This window comes from Colletotrichum karsti (assembly GCF_011947395.1).
Source record: "Colletotrichum karsti strain CkLH20 chromosome Unknown Scaffold23, whole genome shotgun sequence".
NCBI classification, from domain to species: domain Eukaryota; kingdom Fungi; phylum Ascomycota; class Sordariomycetes; order Glomerellales; family Glomerellaceae; genus Colletotrichum; species Colletotrichum karsti.
The window spans coordinates 598,888-614,593 of record NW_024065923.1 but is presented as its reverse complement, the minus strand read 5'-3'; the positions used below and the strand labels follow the sequence as shown (position 1 = coordinate 614,593).

Here is a 15,706-nt window from a genome sequence, read left to right as displayed (position 1 = left end):
GTTCATCCAGCCGCCCTTTTCTTGATTTTGGTCAGGTTAGGAAAGTCGAGCCAGTCAGGAAAGACAGAGACAAAATAACACCGAGGGAGACGGGGTTCGAGGCCAAACCGCAAATAACGAAAAAATCGGAGTAGGTCCCCACCGGCGCGGGGTAACTGGCCCGGGGCGCGGGGGAGGAGGAACCGAGATGGAGCGGAGTCGCACCGGGGGTATCCACCCAGAGCGGACCCCAGCCCGTCCAGCCAAAGCGAGAGATTTCGTGCCTTTCTGCAGCAGCGCAGTCCTGGCAAGAGAGTCTAGAGAGGCCAGAGAGAAAAGACAGATGGCTTTTCCCTCCTGCCAGGAGTCTCCGTGCCTCTTTCTAACCTCATTGTGCATCAAGTAGTGGAGTTCCAAGACCAGCGAAACCGCAACAGCATAACGCGTTGCTTGGCTTTCTTCGTCCTCGGCCTGTATCACGCCGAACTCGTCGTTCCCCCGGTTCCCTTCGTCCACGTACCCCTGACACCCTGGTTTTCCTTCAGATTATTCCGCCGAAGCCCTACCTTCATAAGCATTCTGCAGCCAGCAAAAAGTCGCGTCAACGCCTGTGTCTCTGCTCTCGTCCCCTGTTGTCATTCTTCACCGAACCGGAACCGGAACCAGGCCGCCAATTCTGAACAGAGAAACGTGAATCTCGAGATCCCAACTCATACTGGTCTCAAGTGTGTTCTTCTTTAAAGGTTGGTAGCTCTGACGTCGCAACCTGCAAAAGTCGGTCTTGAGCCGATCGCGGGGCTACCCCGCCCCAGGAGATGTCAAAAGTCTAAGAAGCTAACTCGCTGAACCATGAAGCCAACTACCATACATCAATTCTCACACATCCCTCAAGCCAGCCGCCAACATGCCTGCCGAACTCCATGGCGTCAAGTCGGCCGATGTGCACAAGCAGGTCAAGCAGCTCATCCACGAGCTCGTCAACATTAAGGACACGACGGGCGAGTTCCTGATGACCCTCGCCGACGGCCGCATCATCGACACCAAGGGCTGGCAGGACTGGGAATGGACGCATGGAATCGGCCTGTACGGCATCTGGAAGTACTACGAGTTGACGGGTGACGAGGAGTGCCTCAAGACCATCGAGGACTGGTTCCGGAACCGCTTCGAGGAGGGCCACAAGGGCAAGAACATCAACACCATGGCCGTCTTCCTCACCCTCGCCTACGTCTACGAGAAGACGGGCAACCCGACCTACCGCCCCTGGCTCGAGAGCTGGGCCGAGTGGGCCTACCACGACCTCCCCCGCACAAAGTACGGCGGCATGCAGCACATCACCTACCTCGAGGTCAACGACCAGCAGCTCTGGGACGACACCCTCATGATGACCGTCATGCCGCTGGCCAAGATCGGCCTCGTGCTCAACCGCCCGCACTACGTCGAGGAGGCCAAGAAGCAGTTCCTCATCCACCTCCAATACCTCTTCGACGCGCCGACCGGTCTCTTCTTCCACGGCTGGACCTTCCACGAGGGCGGCCACAACTTCGCCCGCGCCCGTTGGGCCCGCGGCAACAGCTGGGTGACGATCGTCATCCCCGAGTTCATCGAGCTCCTCGACCTCGGCGGCGACGACGCCCTGAGGGCACACCTCGTCAACACCCTCGACGCGCAGGTCAACGCCCTGGTGCCTCTCCAGGCCGAGAACGGTCTCTGGCGGACGCTGCTGGACGTGCCCGAGGCGGAGGGTTCGTACGTCGAGGCCAGCGCCACGGCGGGCTTCGCGTACGGCATCCTCAAGGGACAGCGAAAGAAGTACATCGGAAAGGAGTACGAGGAGACGGCCATCAAGGCCGTGAGGGCGGTGCTGGAGAACATCAGCCCCGAGGGCGAGCTGCTCAACACGTCGTTCGGCACGGGCATGGGCCACGACTTGCAGCACTACAAGGACATCCCGCGGACGAGTATGCCGTACGGCCAGGCGATGGCCATGATGGCTTTGGTGGAGTTCCTGCGGGTCTACTATTAATGTTATGATACCATGCTGAAATGAAATGAAAAACGAATTGGATTCCAAAACCATAATCCTGTCTTTGAAGAGACCCGGTGAAACCTCCGTTCCGGGTTCGCCGGCACGCCGGTCAGTTCCGCTGTGAGGACGTAGTGGACCGCGAAGACGTGTCTCTAACTTCTCGTCAAGAGGGACCGAAACGGCGGTCGGTATTCGCGCCGAGATGCGCTTCTTGGATGCGTCGTCTTTCGGCTCATCATAGACCGAAGTAACCCCTCCAGCCAGCTGGGGTTTCCGCCAGGCACCGGAGTCGCGACCCTTGACGTTGGAACAATGAACCCTGGACTTGGGGTAGCCTTGTGCGTTTTTATCCGGAAAATTTGTGACTCGGGAATTATGCACATGCTCATCTGCAGCTGCCGGCCGTCTGCTGCTTCACCGAGCTCGGGTTGGAACGCCGCAGAGAATGATGGTGATGGCCACTTATATGGCGTTTACGGTCTCACAAGCCTGCGTTTACAGAGGGCTCGGCAGAACGGCACAGCTTGATGTTAAAAGGGCTCGGGCGGGCTGAGACTTGCTCTTCATGGGGGGCCAGATGGCACTCGTTAATGCTGGGAGGATGCCACGAGGACCCGGATCATACCAGCCCGGGACGAGAGTGTCTTGCCCTGCCGTACGGTTTCTATTTCATTTTGGCTTATCACGCGCATGACCTTGGTGGGAGTTTCTGATACTGAATGTTGCAGGATGCAGCAAGACCTAAGAAGTCTCTTCAGTCCATGACAATGAATTGTGTTGAAGCGTGTCGGCAAGACTGTCTTTGTCTTTGCCGAGGCAGCCGCTTGCATGAACGTGTCAAATCCGGTCCTTGGTGTGAGCATAGTTCTCTGACCAGATACGTTGGCATCTGCATCGATGTTGCCTGGCTTCTGTACTGGCAGTCTTCGTTGAGAGCCTTCAACAGCTGTCCCGCGCCTAGATGACAGACGGACCAGTGGACCAAAGTCTTGGCTGGTGCTGTACGAAATAGTCGGGGGGCCATAACTAACCTGTATCGGTTCAGCTAATAGAGATACGATAGGAAGGGCTGCGATCTTGGTGCATCTCGCACAATAATGAAGACACCTGGACCCTGCATTGGCCTAGTATCGGAGATTTTAGAGCCCAGAGTCAGATGTCTCTTGTGCTGGCTGTAGATGACGCCGTTGAAAATGCCAGTTAAGCCAACAGTCCGTGGTCACAAGGCTGTGGTCGAGAAACAGTCTAGTGTAGTGGCCGTCGGTCTGCGAGGTCAACTGATTGGCGTGTGGCCTCGCAGACGAACAGTTGGGGGACAACAAAGAGACAGCGACAGCATTAGAATTCAGTCGGTTTCTGTTGGAGGATCTCGGACGAGTGCCAGATCAGAGATCAGATGGGGCTGACCAATGACAGAGGGCTGATTTTATGGGTGGACGTCATCATATGCGCGTGATCGGGAGAAAGCTGAGGCACGAGGCGATCAACAGAGTCGAAAAAAGAGGTGCGGTTTTAATTGGCTGTTAGTGTTGAAGCTTCTGTCAACAGCGGGAAGCTTAACAGAGACTTCGTGACTTCCCGCCTGCCACCCGCTTTTTTTTCATGGTGCACGGAGCACGGAGCACACCTCCGAGGTACGTAGCTCTTTTTATGGAGCAGGAGAGAAAAAAAAACCAGTGAAAAATGAGGTCACCCTGGTCTGTGCTGCCACCTGAAGTACCTTGTAGCTTTTCTCTCCTTCGCTCTCAGTGGGCAGAAACAACTGCACCACGGCAAAAACAGCAGGTGGCTACGTCGCATCCAGCCGAAGCTAATTCCCGCTTGCCATTCCATCTCGACTTTTGAATTACCACCACCACCACCAACCACCAAAAACCACCAATCTCACCACCGCACCATCGACACACCCTCGCGACACGTCTTCTCCCCCTCCACCTCCCGCCGCTACCTTCCTTCGCCGGGCCTCTGGGATGCACCATCGATCTCCTCGCGCTGCGCACCAGTAATTGGCACTACTTTCCATTAATATCGCACGCTCCCCGGGAAACTTGAAGCCATGCGCTTGAGGCTGCGATTCTGCATTCCATCACCGTGAGACCCTGGCAGCGGGGTAGCGCCGCCCAGAAGCGAAGCGCAGCGCAGCGCAGCTACACCCGAAAGAGCATTTCCCACCGACCCGATACCGATCTCCGACGATTTACCACCGACTGACGACGACAACGACGACCGTGTACGAACGCGCACGCCTACGCCTTTTCGTCGACGTCACCGCCAGCAGCGACGTCTTCTTGCGCCCGGCTAGGTAATCTGCAGCCACCACGCTCGGTTGGTGCTTAATCTGCTCTCGGAATACCAGTATAATGGTCCACTCCAACCTTGTCGGCGCTGCCGCCGCTACCCGCACAGCCTCGTCGGGTTCATTCCACGCAGGCGCTCCCATTCCCACCTTGGGAAGCATCGAATCAAGCCGACGACAATCTACCATGCGCCGCCAATCCACTCATCGATATCACACCTTCCCGACACCGCCGCCCAAGACTCCTCGCGAGCAGTCCTCCGCCGAGCTTTTCGACCACTCCGACTCGGGCTCCAGCGCCTCCGACGATGACAAAGAACAGACTCCCTTGCCGGTGCGCCAGCTGGCCCTGCTCGCCTTTCTCTCCCTCAGCGAGCAGACGGCCCTCAACTCCATAGGACCCTATTTGCCCCAGATGGTCGAGTCCTTTTCAGACATTCCGGACTCGCAGACGGGTCTGTACGTCGGCATCCTGGCCTCGTCCTTTGCACTGGCGCAACTGTCGACGAACTTGTTGTGGGGATACTTGTCCGATGTAATCGGGAGGAAACCGGTCATGGTCGTGGGCACTTTCCTGCTCATGTGCTGCTTCGTCGCGTTTGGCTTCTGTCGGACCTACTGGCAGATCGTGCTTGTCCATGTCTTCATGGGCTTGTTGAACGGCAATGCTGCCGTGGTACCGACCGTACTGGGCGAGGTCACGGATCGCTCGAATCAGAGCAGGGCTTTCACCTGGCTGCCTGTGATCTATTCGCTGGGAGGCATCACAGGACCCGCGTTGGGCGGTTTGTTGGTTGGCAGCCTGGGGAAGAAATACCCGTATCTGGCGCCGAATCTGCTCAGCGCTTCGCTGCTTCTTGTCAGCGTCATCGTTGTCGGGATCTGGTTTGAGGAGACCCTGGAAAGTCTCGAGCCCGACCACGCGGCCTGGATTCCCACGTGGGCCCGGAACGCCTGGTCATGGGCCCAAAGACAGACACAACCGAAGAGGAACTCTTGGGCCGCCCGCTGGCCCAGACGCGGCTCGCAAGTCGCGGTGAGCACCTCAGACGACGAGGACGACGAAGACGAGGCGGCCGAAGATGAGGGACTGCTCAGCCCCAGATCCGAAAATGGGTCGGCGGCCGAAGACGGCAAGTCCCCGGGCGACCCCGCGACCTGGCGTGAGATCCTGAACCGCAACACCATTTTAGTCTTGTTGACGTATCTGGTCTTCCAACTGTCCAACATCTCTTACAACAGCTTATACCCCATCTTCGCCGATGCAGACCCCCCGACCGGCCGTGGCCTGCCTCCAAGCAAGATAGGCGTCAGCTTGAGTCTGGCTGGCGTGGCCACAATCGTCTTCCAGGCTTTCATCTTCCAGCCTGTCAAGACACGGCTAGGAAACCTAGGTAGCTACCGAATCGCCCTGTTAGGGCTTGCCGTCAGCATGGCTCTGATGCCGTGGATCGGGTATCTGGACGATGAACCGTACTTTGGCCTCGGCACCGGTTCCACCTGGCTTTACATTGAGTTGGGCGCTATTCTCATCATCAAGAACATTTGCGCAGTGGGCGGGTTGTCAAGTGTGATGTTATTGGTAAGTCTTCGTGCCCTAAGGACAGCAGGCCCTCGCTAACGGACATTAAGATCACCAACTGCGCTCCGAACCATGCCACGCTCGGCACCCTGAACGGCATCGCCCAGACATTATCCGCTGCCGGCCGCAGTTTCGGACCATTCGTTTCCGGCGCACTTTTCACCTTGTCTACACGCGTCCACCCCAAAGGTGAAGCTCTCGCCTGGGGAATTTTCGGAGGCATCGCCCTACTAGGATGGGTGGGTTCTCTGGCTATTCGCAACCGTGGCCTCGAGAGTGGTGACTGGGTCGGCGAAGAAGATGGCACCGATGGCGAGACCGAGCCATAGCGAGTCATCGCGACCGCGACCGACGCCCAATGTTCTTCTCGAATAGAAGAAAAGAACTTTGCTTGTTTTTTTGCTAAAAGTGTTAAGAATAAGGTAATCATAGCGTTGCAGGTGGGATTAATCACGATCCAGGATAAAGCGGCTATACTGCATTGATAGAGGGATACATGGCAGTCTCCTCTTAGAAGCATGGGAGGAGCAAAAGCCAGCACTGTAGACTCCAGAGGCCTACGAGCCATCCTTTAAAAATCACAATATACTTGTCGATCTCAATATCTCATCAACAGTCGCCAGTAGAGATGTACAACGACAGCCTCGGCAACATCATGTACATCTGATCGCAGATTACTCCGCTATGTGTGCGGGCTACGTGCAAAAACACCGATTGACAATCAGGATACGGTCATTTTGGTATTGGACTTAGAAACGATCAAACGAGTTTAGGCTACTATAAACAAGAATTGCGCTTCAACGATAATCAGAAGTTGCGCGTCACCCCGGGCTCGATAGCCTCAAGCTTCTTCACCAACTCATCCCACACACGATCTTGCGTCTCCTTGCCCTCCCGACTCCTGACAAAAGCCGACGGCTCGTCGATCCCGCAGTCCGACACGTACTTCCCATGCGTCTCGGCCCCAGCAGACCCGGCATGGACCAAGTTCCTGCTACCATACTCCGGGGTACGCGCCAGGAACACGGTCATGAGCCACATCGCCCACGAGTCCACGTCCCGCGCCAGCTCCGAGCGACAGAACCCCGGGTTGACCATGTTCACCGTCACCGGGCACTCGGACGCGGGGCTCCTCTCCGCGACGGACCGCACGCCGAACACCTCGAGCAGCTTGGAGGGCCAGTACAGCGTGCTCGCGTCCTTCCTGCCCTGCTCGTCGAGGGCGTCGAAGATGCCGCCGTCCGGGGCGTGGCGCTCGTCGAAGGGGGTCCACGCGTGCGTCTCGGAGGTGGTGATGGTCAGGGTCGGCCTCGTGCGGAATTCCACGGCGGTCTCCTTGAGCTTCGGCAGGACGAGCGCGGCCAGGAGGAAGGTCGAGACGACGTTGACGGTGATCTGCCCCTCGTTGTCCTCCATCCGCTTGTACTCGACGTGCACGACGCCCGCGTTGGCGTGGAAGACGTCGACGCGGTCGAGGGTGTCCGCGACGCGGGCGGCGAAGTCCCGCACGCTGGCGTAGCTCGACATGTCGAGCTGCCAGACCTCGACGACGGTCTTGGCGCAGCCGGTGGTGGCCTCGATGTCTTCCTTGGCGGCCCGGCCCTTGTCGGGGTTCCGGACGGCGAGGATCATCTTGCCGGCGCCGAGGCGGACGTAGTGGCGTGCTGCTTCCTTGCCGAGGCCGGCGTTGCCGCCGGTGATGATGATGGTCTTGTCGGTGTAGGAGCCCGTGGGGTAGGGGAGGCGTACGAAGAGTTGGCTGTAGAGGAAACCCATTGCTACTTTGATTCAGCTGGATGGTAGACCTAAAGTGAATTGAGGTATGAGATGTTGTGTTGATGATCTGTGATTAAGATCTCTGAGGCGACGAAATGTTCCATATTTAATAGTATGCGATTTTGACTTGGCGATATGTGGATTTAGCACGCGCGAAAGTGGTGATGCGGAGATGATTGTGCAGCTTGCATTATCTCCATGCGAGCGTTGATTGAATACTTGAATAGGAATGCAGTGTGCTAGACGCCCTCTGAGCCTCGCCTCGACTTAAAGCCGTTGGGACTGCTCTGTCTCGCCGCTGGCTGGAACCGATGGATTGGCATCCTGATTGGTATTGGTTTCTGGTTCACGTATTGTTTCCCTTTTCGGGCAATGATCTCGGACAGTGCAGCAGGCTCATTGGTTGATATTCCTGATAATTCGATTGGTGGCTATTAAGCATCAGGACGAACTGCTATCGCTTTTGAGCGTTTGCGCCGGGATCTGGTCAACGGCGGCTATGATATCCGGACCTGATTGCTGCCTGGTGTTCATTCGGTCAACATGTTCAGGTTTTGCTCAGCTGATGGAACGATGACTTTCCCAGAGAAGGAGTAGAAATTCGATGTCCTGGAAGTGAGGACTCGATTGTGCTCCGTCTCGGCTCAGTACACAAACTTCGACATGGCCTGAGAACGATCTTTGTGAGATCATACCTCACAGACTAAAGCGTTCACACCCATTCCATCCATCCCGACCTTCTCCATAACCGCAAAGAAGCACGCGGCAGCTCCCGCGGCCGTCGTCCTGGAGAATATCCGGTCGCGTCATTGGCCGGAGATGATCGTCGCGACCGGCTCGGCCATGTGGGTACTGGGATTAAGCTTGCACGCCGGAGTTTGCGGAGCTGAGCGTTTACAGGCGCAGAGGCGCCACCTCCAAAGTCCTTAAACTGCAGCTGTCGACAGGCTCCCTTGAAATACTGTCAAGCGACGGACAATTTTCCAGTGTCCGTCAATTGCCCGCGCTCGCTTTTTTCGAGCAAAAGATCGCGCCCGGTTCAATCGATGTCAGTTGTCCGCCATCACACCGATCTCAGCGCTCTCGAGCCCCATACGGCTTACTTTCGTCAATCCACTGTGTCCACGTTGAATCGTCCAAATGAGACCATCGTGATGGCTTTACGCGGAGGTTTGGTGCCTCTAATGTCCAGAATCACGGATTTTGCAACTATCTCCCTTTTCGCCCCTCATGATCTGGTCCTGAGCGATGAGTTCTGTGTTTCAATGACCGTGTAATCCAAGTTAACATGAAAAATGAAAGATATTTAAGAGTCGCATTGTCATGTCGTGAATATCTGAATCAACAGTCTCAACAACGCGATCATCTCGCCCATTCAACAACAGCATCGCTGCAACAAACAACTACGAATCTCAATTCCATCACCACTTCAATCTACCAAATCCACAATGTCTGCACCACCCATGCCCGCTTCTCTCCAGAAGAGCCTCGACGGCAGCAAGGTCGAGTACGTCAACATGGGCGCCTCGGGCCTCAGAGTCTCTGTCCCGATCCTCGGCGGCATGTCTCTCGGCTCCTCGCAATGGGGCTCCTGGGTCCTTGACGAAGAGGCGTCGCTCGAAATCCTGAAGGCCGCCTACGACCGCGGCATCAACACCTGGGACACGGCCAACATGTACTCGAACGGGGTCAGCGAGCAGGTCATCGGCAAGGCGATCAAGAAGTTCAACATCCCCCGCGAGAAGATCATCCTCATGACCAAGTGCGCCCTCCACGTCGGCGAGGAGGTCGACATGCACACCCCGCCCTTCACGAAGCAGCTGAACCAGAGCAAGGACTACGTCAACCAAGGAGGTGAGTGCGCCGGTCGAATTCTCTTACACAAACAGATCACTGACCATATCCAGGGCTTTCCCGCATCGCGATTTTCAAAGCCGTCAATGACGCCCTGGCTCGTCTGGACACCACGTACATCGACCTTTTCCAAATCCACCGTTTCGACCCGGCCACCCCCATCGAGGAGACGATGAAGGCGCTCCACGACCTCGTCCAAGTCGGCAAGATCCACTACATCGGCGCCAGTTCCATGTGGGCGACCCAATTCGCGCGCATGCAATTCGTAGCCGAGAAGAACGGCTGGACCAAGTTCGTCAGCATGCAGAACTACTACAACCTCTGCTACCGCGAGGAGGAGCGCGAGATGAACCGCTTCTGCGACGAGACGGGCGTCGGCATCATGCCCTGGTCGCCGCTCTTCGGCGGCAACCTGGCGAGGCCGCTGGGGTACAACGAGTCCGCGCGCTCCCAGATGAAGTCGCCCATGAACCCCGGCCTCACGGGGGCCGACGAGGAGATCATTCGCAGGGTCCAGGAGGTCGCGGGCAAGAAGGGTTGGAGCATGAGCCATGTCGCGCTGGTCTGGGTCACGTCCAAGGGCGCTATCCCGGTGACGGGTTTCAACTCTGTCAAGCGGATTGACGAGGCCTGTGAGCTTAGGGGGAAGACTTTGACCGAGGAGGAGATCAAGTACTTGGAGGAGCCGTATGTTCCTAAGAACATCATTGGACACTTCTAGAGAGCACTGTTTTGAACCAATTCTTTCTAGCGGTTTAGTAGTTTCAGCTTAATCCAAAATCACTCGCCCCGTATCGTCAAGGTTTCAATCGTTTTGAAATGAAGTATTCATAAGGCATCTATTGTTGACGATCAGTCTGCTCGCCATGACCTCCGTAGATGAAATGTATCTAAGTTCTAGAATTTTCGCAGGGCATAGCACTATTTTGCTATCCTGCCGTCATTGCCAAATCATGAGCCAGCCTGGTTTCCTGAGTCTATAAGCCAACTCTTTCATCAAGACCGCAATCTTCAATGAGAGTTCTGTACAGCGTTAAAGAACCTCTTGAACTCAGAGTCCCTTCCCAACAGGGCACCCGGAGCGTCCCACTCTACGATGTTGCCTTGCTTTAGAAGCAAAATTCTGTCAAATTTCTCCACGAATCGCAAGCGGTGGATGACAGAAATGACAGTCGGTTGGGAAAACTCTTTCTCGATGACCTTCTGCATCATGGATTCCGTCACGTCATCGACACTATCAAGATTTAGTAATCATCTTCAGCAGCAAAACCACCAGAAAAACGTACCTGCTCGTTGCCTCGTCAAGCACCAAGATCTGGCTCTTGGAAACGAGTGCTCGCGCCAGCGCCAGCAGCTGCCTCTCTCCCGCGGAGAACTCACCCGCATCCAACTCGGCATCCAGACCACTCGCCATGCCGATCTTTCCGAGGAGGCCAACTTTGTCGAGTGCTGTCTTGATGTCCTCGTTGCTCACCCGAGAATGGGGGTCGAGGTTGAATCGGACTGTGCCTGGCATGAAGAAAGGCTCCTGAGGGATGACGTTGACGTGGGCTCGAACTTCTGTTCTGTCCAAGGTGGCGAGATCTATCCCGTCGACTTGGATACTACCTTCTGTGACCTCTATCATCTGGAGAAGTGATAAGATGAGAGAGGTCTTTCCACTGCCAGAGGGACCACACACGGCAACTTTCTGGCCCGGGTGTATGGAGAGGGTGAGGCCCTTCAGCGTCGCTTCTGTATCCAACCTGCGTGTTGTCAGCATTCCAATCCCAAATCGAACACATGGACGAGATCAATGACGCACGAGTATCTGGCGGTAACGTTCTCAAATTCGATGGCACCCTTCAACGGCCATCCTGGCGGAGGAGCACCGCTGCTTCCTAAGTCGCGCTGCTCAGAAGGCGTCTCACCGGCAAACTGCCTGATTCTCGCCACAGCACCGATAGAAGTCTCAAGCGCAGTCCAGTTCCTAATAGTCCACGCAAGTTCCTGGTTGAAACCCAGAACCAGTACCATGGCCACACCGATGGCCCCGGGACTGAACTTGTCCGTCAGCGATGTAGCCATCGTCACAACGATCAAAGCCAGAGCTCCGACAACGAGATCCAGAACGAGTGCCAGCCATTGCTGAATGCAAGCCAGCATGTAATGAGGCTTCTGGGAGCGGTTCAGCAGCGATGCTGCTTGCCCTTCAAAGTTGTTCTGCCATCCGTACGCGCGAATCGTGGCTACGCCCTTGAGCGTCTCGAGGAAGTGCGTGTACATGGGCGCCTTGGTTTCGATGTCCAGAAGACGAACTTGGCGCGAGGTACGGAGGTAGTACCGCTGGATAAAATAGAGTACTACAACCAGGAGGGGAACTGAGGTTGCAAGGTATTTACCCATGACGCAGAGAATGATGAGTTTGATGACGCAGGAACATGAGTCTAGGTATATTAGCTACTGGTCAAGTCGAATCGTGCATGTGGTAAATACATACTGGTGGCGAAATTGATTGCGTTCGATGGGAGAGTCATGTCTATCAAGTTCAGATCCTGGCTGAATCTGATTGAAGTTTTAGTAAAAGCGTCTCATGGGGAATCAGTTTGATAGAGTTTGAATACCTATTGGTAATTGAGCCAGTGTCTGTTGACTGAAAGAAGCTAAGTGGTGCGCTCAAACTCGTTTGGAGCAGCTCCGCATGCAGCCCCGATGCTGTGTCATTGATGATGCGGATGAACATCAACCTGGTGTGCTCCTTTAGTATCGCCCTCGTCTTGCGTACCACAAGAGAACTCACCAGCACTCCAAAGTGAGGGCCGTCATATTCAAGACCAGCAACACGGCGTACACGCCAAGATATTTCCCGAGATTCTCGTTGGGGTGTTCTCCGTTTGCCTCAACCCACCACTGAAACCAAATGGCTAGAACAAAAAACGTAAGCAAAGCCTCGATATCAAACCATATGATCAAACTTACTAGTGAAACCGGCGCAAAAGGACTCGATCACGGTCGCAGAGAGGAAGAGGCCCAGAACAATCCATCCGCTCTGGTCAAAGTAGTACTTGTACACCGACCACGAGCCGTTCTTCCTCAAGCGGTCCTCTTCTTCCTTCTTCGCAGTCTCGATCCGAGTAACCGCTGTCTTGATCTCAGACTGCAATGTCTGTATCTCAGCTGTACGTTCGCTGTCATTGTCCGATTCCGCTGATTTGGCGATCACATCAGGAGACTCGGTGAGAACCTTTTCATACGGGCCCTGGCCAACAACGTTGCCGTCATCGAGAGCGATGACGTCGTCAGCGAAACGAAGAAGACTTCCTGTTGATGTATCAGTTTAAGTTGAAGGACAACAATACGGTAGCTATCAACTGACGAGTGTGCGTTGCGAGGATAACCGAGATATTGTTCTGTCGGAAATGACCATCCTGGGCGAAGAGGCGAGTGGATATTTGACTGATACTCTTGGAGTCCAGCCCACTGAACACGTCATCCAAGATAACCGTTCGGTGTCTCGAATAAATGGCACGAGCGAGTGCCTAGTTATGGTGTCAGTTGTCGCCGCGAAGACGCCTAGGGAGCTCCGAAACCTACCACACGTTGCCGCTGTCCACCACTGAGACCTACTCCATTGCTACCAACGTTGTACATATCCCCTTCCGGCATGTTGCTGACGTCTTCCGCAAGAGCACACATGGCAAGCACGCTTTGAAACCATTTTGGATCGAAATCCAGACCACAGGTGATGTTGTGCCGGATCGTGTTGTTCAGTATCCATGGGTTCTGCGGGCAATAGGCGAGACTGTCAGTCGGGGTAACGTGAGAGCCGTCCCGGATATCGGTTTCCCCGAGAATGCTTTCGAGGAGGCAGGACTTCCCGGAGCCGACGGGGCCGACGACCATAGTGACCCCCTGGGAAATACTCAGGTCGAGATTCTGCAAGACCAAGTCCGTGTCTGGTGACCACGCGATATCTGCAGAATGAAAAGAAGTGATCGCATCCTCTGAAATTCTAGCAGTAGAACGCGCGGCAAGTTCCACGCCGCTGCCGATGGAAGCAATGGAGTATGGGCTTGATGACCTCTCCTCCAAAGAAACTTTCGATGTCTTCAGGCAAAAAGCCTCGATTCTTCTGAAACAAGCTACGCCTTGAATGATGTTTGGAACGTATTGGCAGAAGTAGAGCAGGGGGCTGGTCAGAAGGCCGATCAGCGACAGGGCAGTGAAGGCGTTTGTGGACGTAAGAGTCTGATCCTTCGTTATGACGGCGATGATGCTGTAGATGACGAAAGTCGCAAAGGGGGCGAATTCGAGCGGAAGATTTGCTGGATCCCGTGTTAGTAAACAAACATGTCATGCTAGGCGGGCTGGGATATTCCTACAAACGAGGATTTGCCAAAGGAGAAGCTTGCGAAATCTTGTGGATTTGCTGATTTCCACTCGTCGCAGTTCTAGAACGACCTTCGATAAGACGTCGTGGAGTCCGAGCATCTTGATTGCCTTCATGTCTCCTATCATGGTTGCTGTAACTGCAACTCTCTTCTGGACCCATTCGATCCACGTAGTTTGAGCCTTGCCGATGTTTCTTGAGATGGGTATCACCCCCAAAACACAGACTAGCAGATAAAATGTCAGTTGGATCTCTGATACGCACCTCAACGCTGTACTAACCGATTGAAATGACGACGGGTACAACAGAAGCAACGGCGATCTGCTGCTGTAACAAGAAAACGGCGATGCCGACCTCGAGCACCGACGCCCAGATCTCGTGGAACATGGCGAATGTAGTGACAATCCGCTCGACGTCGGTGCCCATCAAAGTGACGGCCGCGCTGTCCTTCAAATCATCCGCCTTGAGTGACACCGTCTGCCTGAAGATCAGACTTGTCAACCCTGCCCTCAACATTGTCGTGAAACGGTACTGCTGCCGAGAGTACGCAGCCCGCGAGACTGCCAGGCCGAAGTATGTGAGCACGTATGCTCCGACCAAAGCCTGGCCGTATCGCTCTGATTGAGGTGTTTTCGGGGTTTGCATGAATCCCACTGTCGCTGTGATCAAAAAGGGTTGGCAAAACGTGAACGCTGAGAGGCACAGGCGGGTGATGACACCGAGGAACAGGGTTCCGCGGCAGGCATAGCAGCTTGCGCGGAGCAAAGGGTAATGTTTCTCTCCTTTCCGCTTAGTCCAGGCCGTTTCGAGAGCGTAGCCAGCCTTCTCGCCTGACAGATCAGCGTCGATGTCGGGCATGTCGCTGACCTGGATTACGCGCGAGTAGCCGAGGCGAAAGAACGGGAGAAGCCATGTGAAGAAGCTGCGGCCCCAAAAGCTGATTTCTTCCTCTTTGGTAATCGATTGGTACGTTGGGAAGAGGAACTTCTTCTTCCCAATGGATTCCAGAGGTACAACAAGAGTCGTGAGAATGAGTATGGTTGTCCAGACAGCTTTCGCAGAATTGACTGATGCAATAAGCCAGAGAGAACGAAGACGGGGTAGCGCGAGAATGGCGGAAGTTGAGAAGTACAGGATCAAGAGATCGGACGGCCGTATGGAACGTTGATCTTCGAGTACGGAGTGGAAAGACGCCACAAAGACTGCGATGAAATTCAAGATACCAGCCGCAAGAGACAGCTTCGTCCTGATAGCTGGTGTCTTGGTCTGCAAGATCAAGAACACTAGATGAGCTACTGTAAGAACCGTCAAAAGCGCCTGAAGAAGTGTAAGTGATATTTCACTAATTTCATCATGAGCTTGGTACTAGACGTCATACCAATTTCCAGAGAGCAAGTTGGTAAGTGGTTAGCTTCTTCGGTGTACGCCATAGTGAGATCAGCCTGACAGGAATGAGAAGCAGAAACACTGTCGCGGGCACCAATTGAAAGACCGCATCCTCGAAGAGAAGCGTGAAATCGAACGGGCGGCAATCGAAGTCGATACGAGGACCAAATTGATCATCACTGCCCAATGGGCAAGTCGTGATGTTGGCCATGGTTTTGTGAAGTGAGTGAATTAGCGCAAGGTGAAGCTGGAGAGCATCCTGCTCATGATCTGAAGCAAACAGTGCTCTGTTTACATAGCACACAATCAGAGGGGACTTTTGACGCACGCCGCAGTCAGGGATGATGGCAGTCGTCACGGTTCGCCGCACTTGACCGTGTACGGCAGGTCGTGTTAATTCAAGATAGCAAGATGATTGGATACCCCGGCACATCATCA

The 15,706-nt window shown here is 54.8% G+C and overlaps 5 protein-coding genes across 5 annotated transcripts; 3 read left to right on the top strand and 2 right to left on the bottom strand.

The window, feature by feature from the left end:
- Positions 1-883: 883 nt before the first annotated feature.
- On the top strand, positions 884-2,002 carry CkaCkLH20_07451 (uncharacterized protein; the record flags this gene model as incomplete). Its single annotated transcript, XM_038890168.1, has 1 exon — positions 884-2,002. The coding sequence occupies one exon, from the start codon at positions 884-886 to the stop codon at positions 2,000-2,002; it is 1,119 nt and encodes a 372-aa protein (XP_038744646.1).
- A 2,486-nt stretch (positions 2,003-4,488) lies between these two features.
- CkaCkLH20_07450 (major facilitator superfamily transporter) lies at positions 4,489-6,212 on the top strand (the record flags this gene model as incomplete). The annotated part of the gene is made up of 2 exons (XM_038890167.1): positions 4,489-5,883; positions 5,934-6,212. The coding sequence occupies 2 exons, from the start codon at positions 4,489-4,491 to the stop codon at positions 6,210-6,212; spliced, it is 1,674 nt and encodes a 557-aa protein (XP_038744645.1).
- Positions 6,213-6,690: 478 nt separating this feature from the next.
- Positions 6,691-7,659, bottom strand: CkaCkLH20_07449 (short-chain dehydrogenase reductase family; the record flags this gene model as incomplete). The annotated part of the gene is made up of 1 exon (XM_038890166.1): positions 6,691-7,659. The coding sequence occupies one exon, from the start codon at positions 7,657-7,659 to the stop codon at positions 6,691-6,693; it is 969 nt and encodes a 322-aa protein (XP_038744644.1).
- Positions 7,660-9,107: 1,448 nt separating this feature from the next.
- CkaCkLH20_07448 (uncharacterized protein) lies at positions 9,108-10,234 on the top strand (the record flags this gene model as incomplete). The annotated part of the gene is made up of 2 exons (XM_038890165.1): positions 9,108-9,513; positions 9,567-10,234. 2 exons carry the CDS (start codon positions 9,108-9,110, stop codon positions 10,232-10,234), a joined length of 1,074 nt encoding a protein of 357 aa, XP_038744643.1.
- Positions 10,235-10,524: 290 nt separating this feature from the next.
- Positions 10,525-15,479, bottom strand: CkaCkLH20_07447 (ABC transporter; the record flags this gene model as incomplete). The annotated part of the gene is made up of 12 exons (XM_038890164.1): positions 10,525-10,747; positions 10,800-11,258; positions 11,318-11,939; positions 11,993-12,057; positions 12,117-12,239; positions 12,293-12,416; positions 12,472-12,813; positions 12,869-13,031; positions 13,087-13,817; positions 13,875-14,108; positions 14,164-15,199; positions 15,261-15,479. 12 exons carry the CDS (start codon positions 15,477-15,479, stop codon positions 10,525-10,527), a joined length of 4,341 nt encoding a protein of 1,446 aa, XP_038744642.1.
- Between the last annotated feature and the right edge of the window lie 227 nt (positions 15,480-15,706).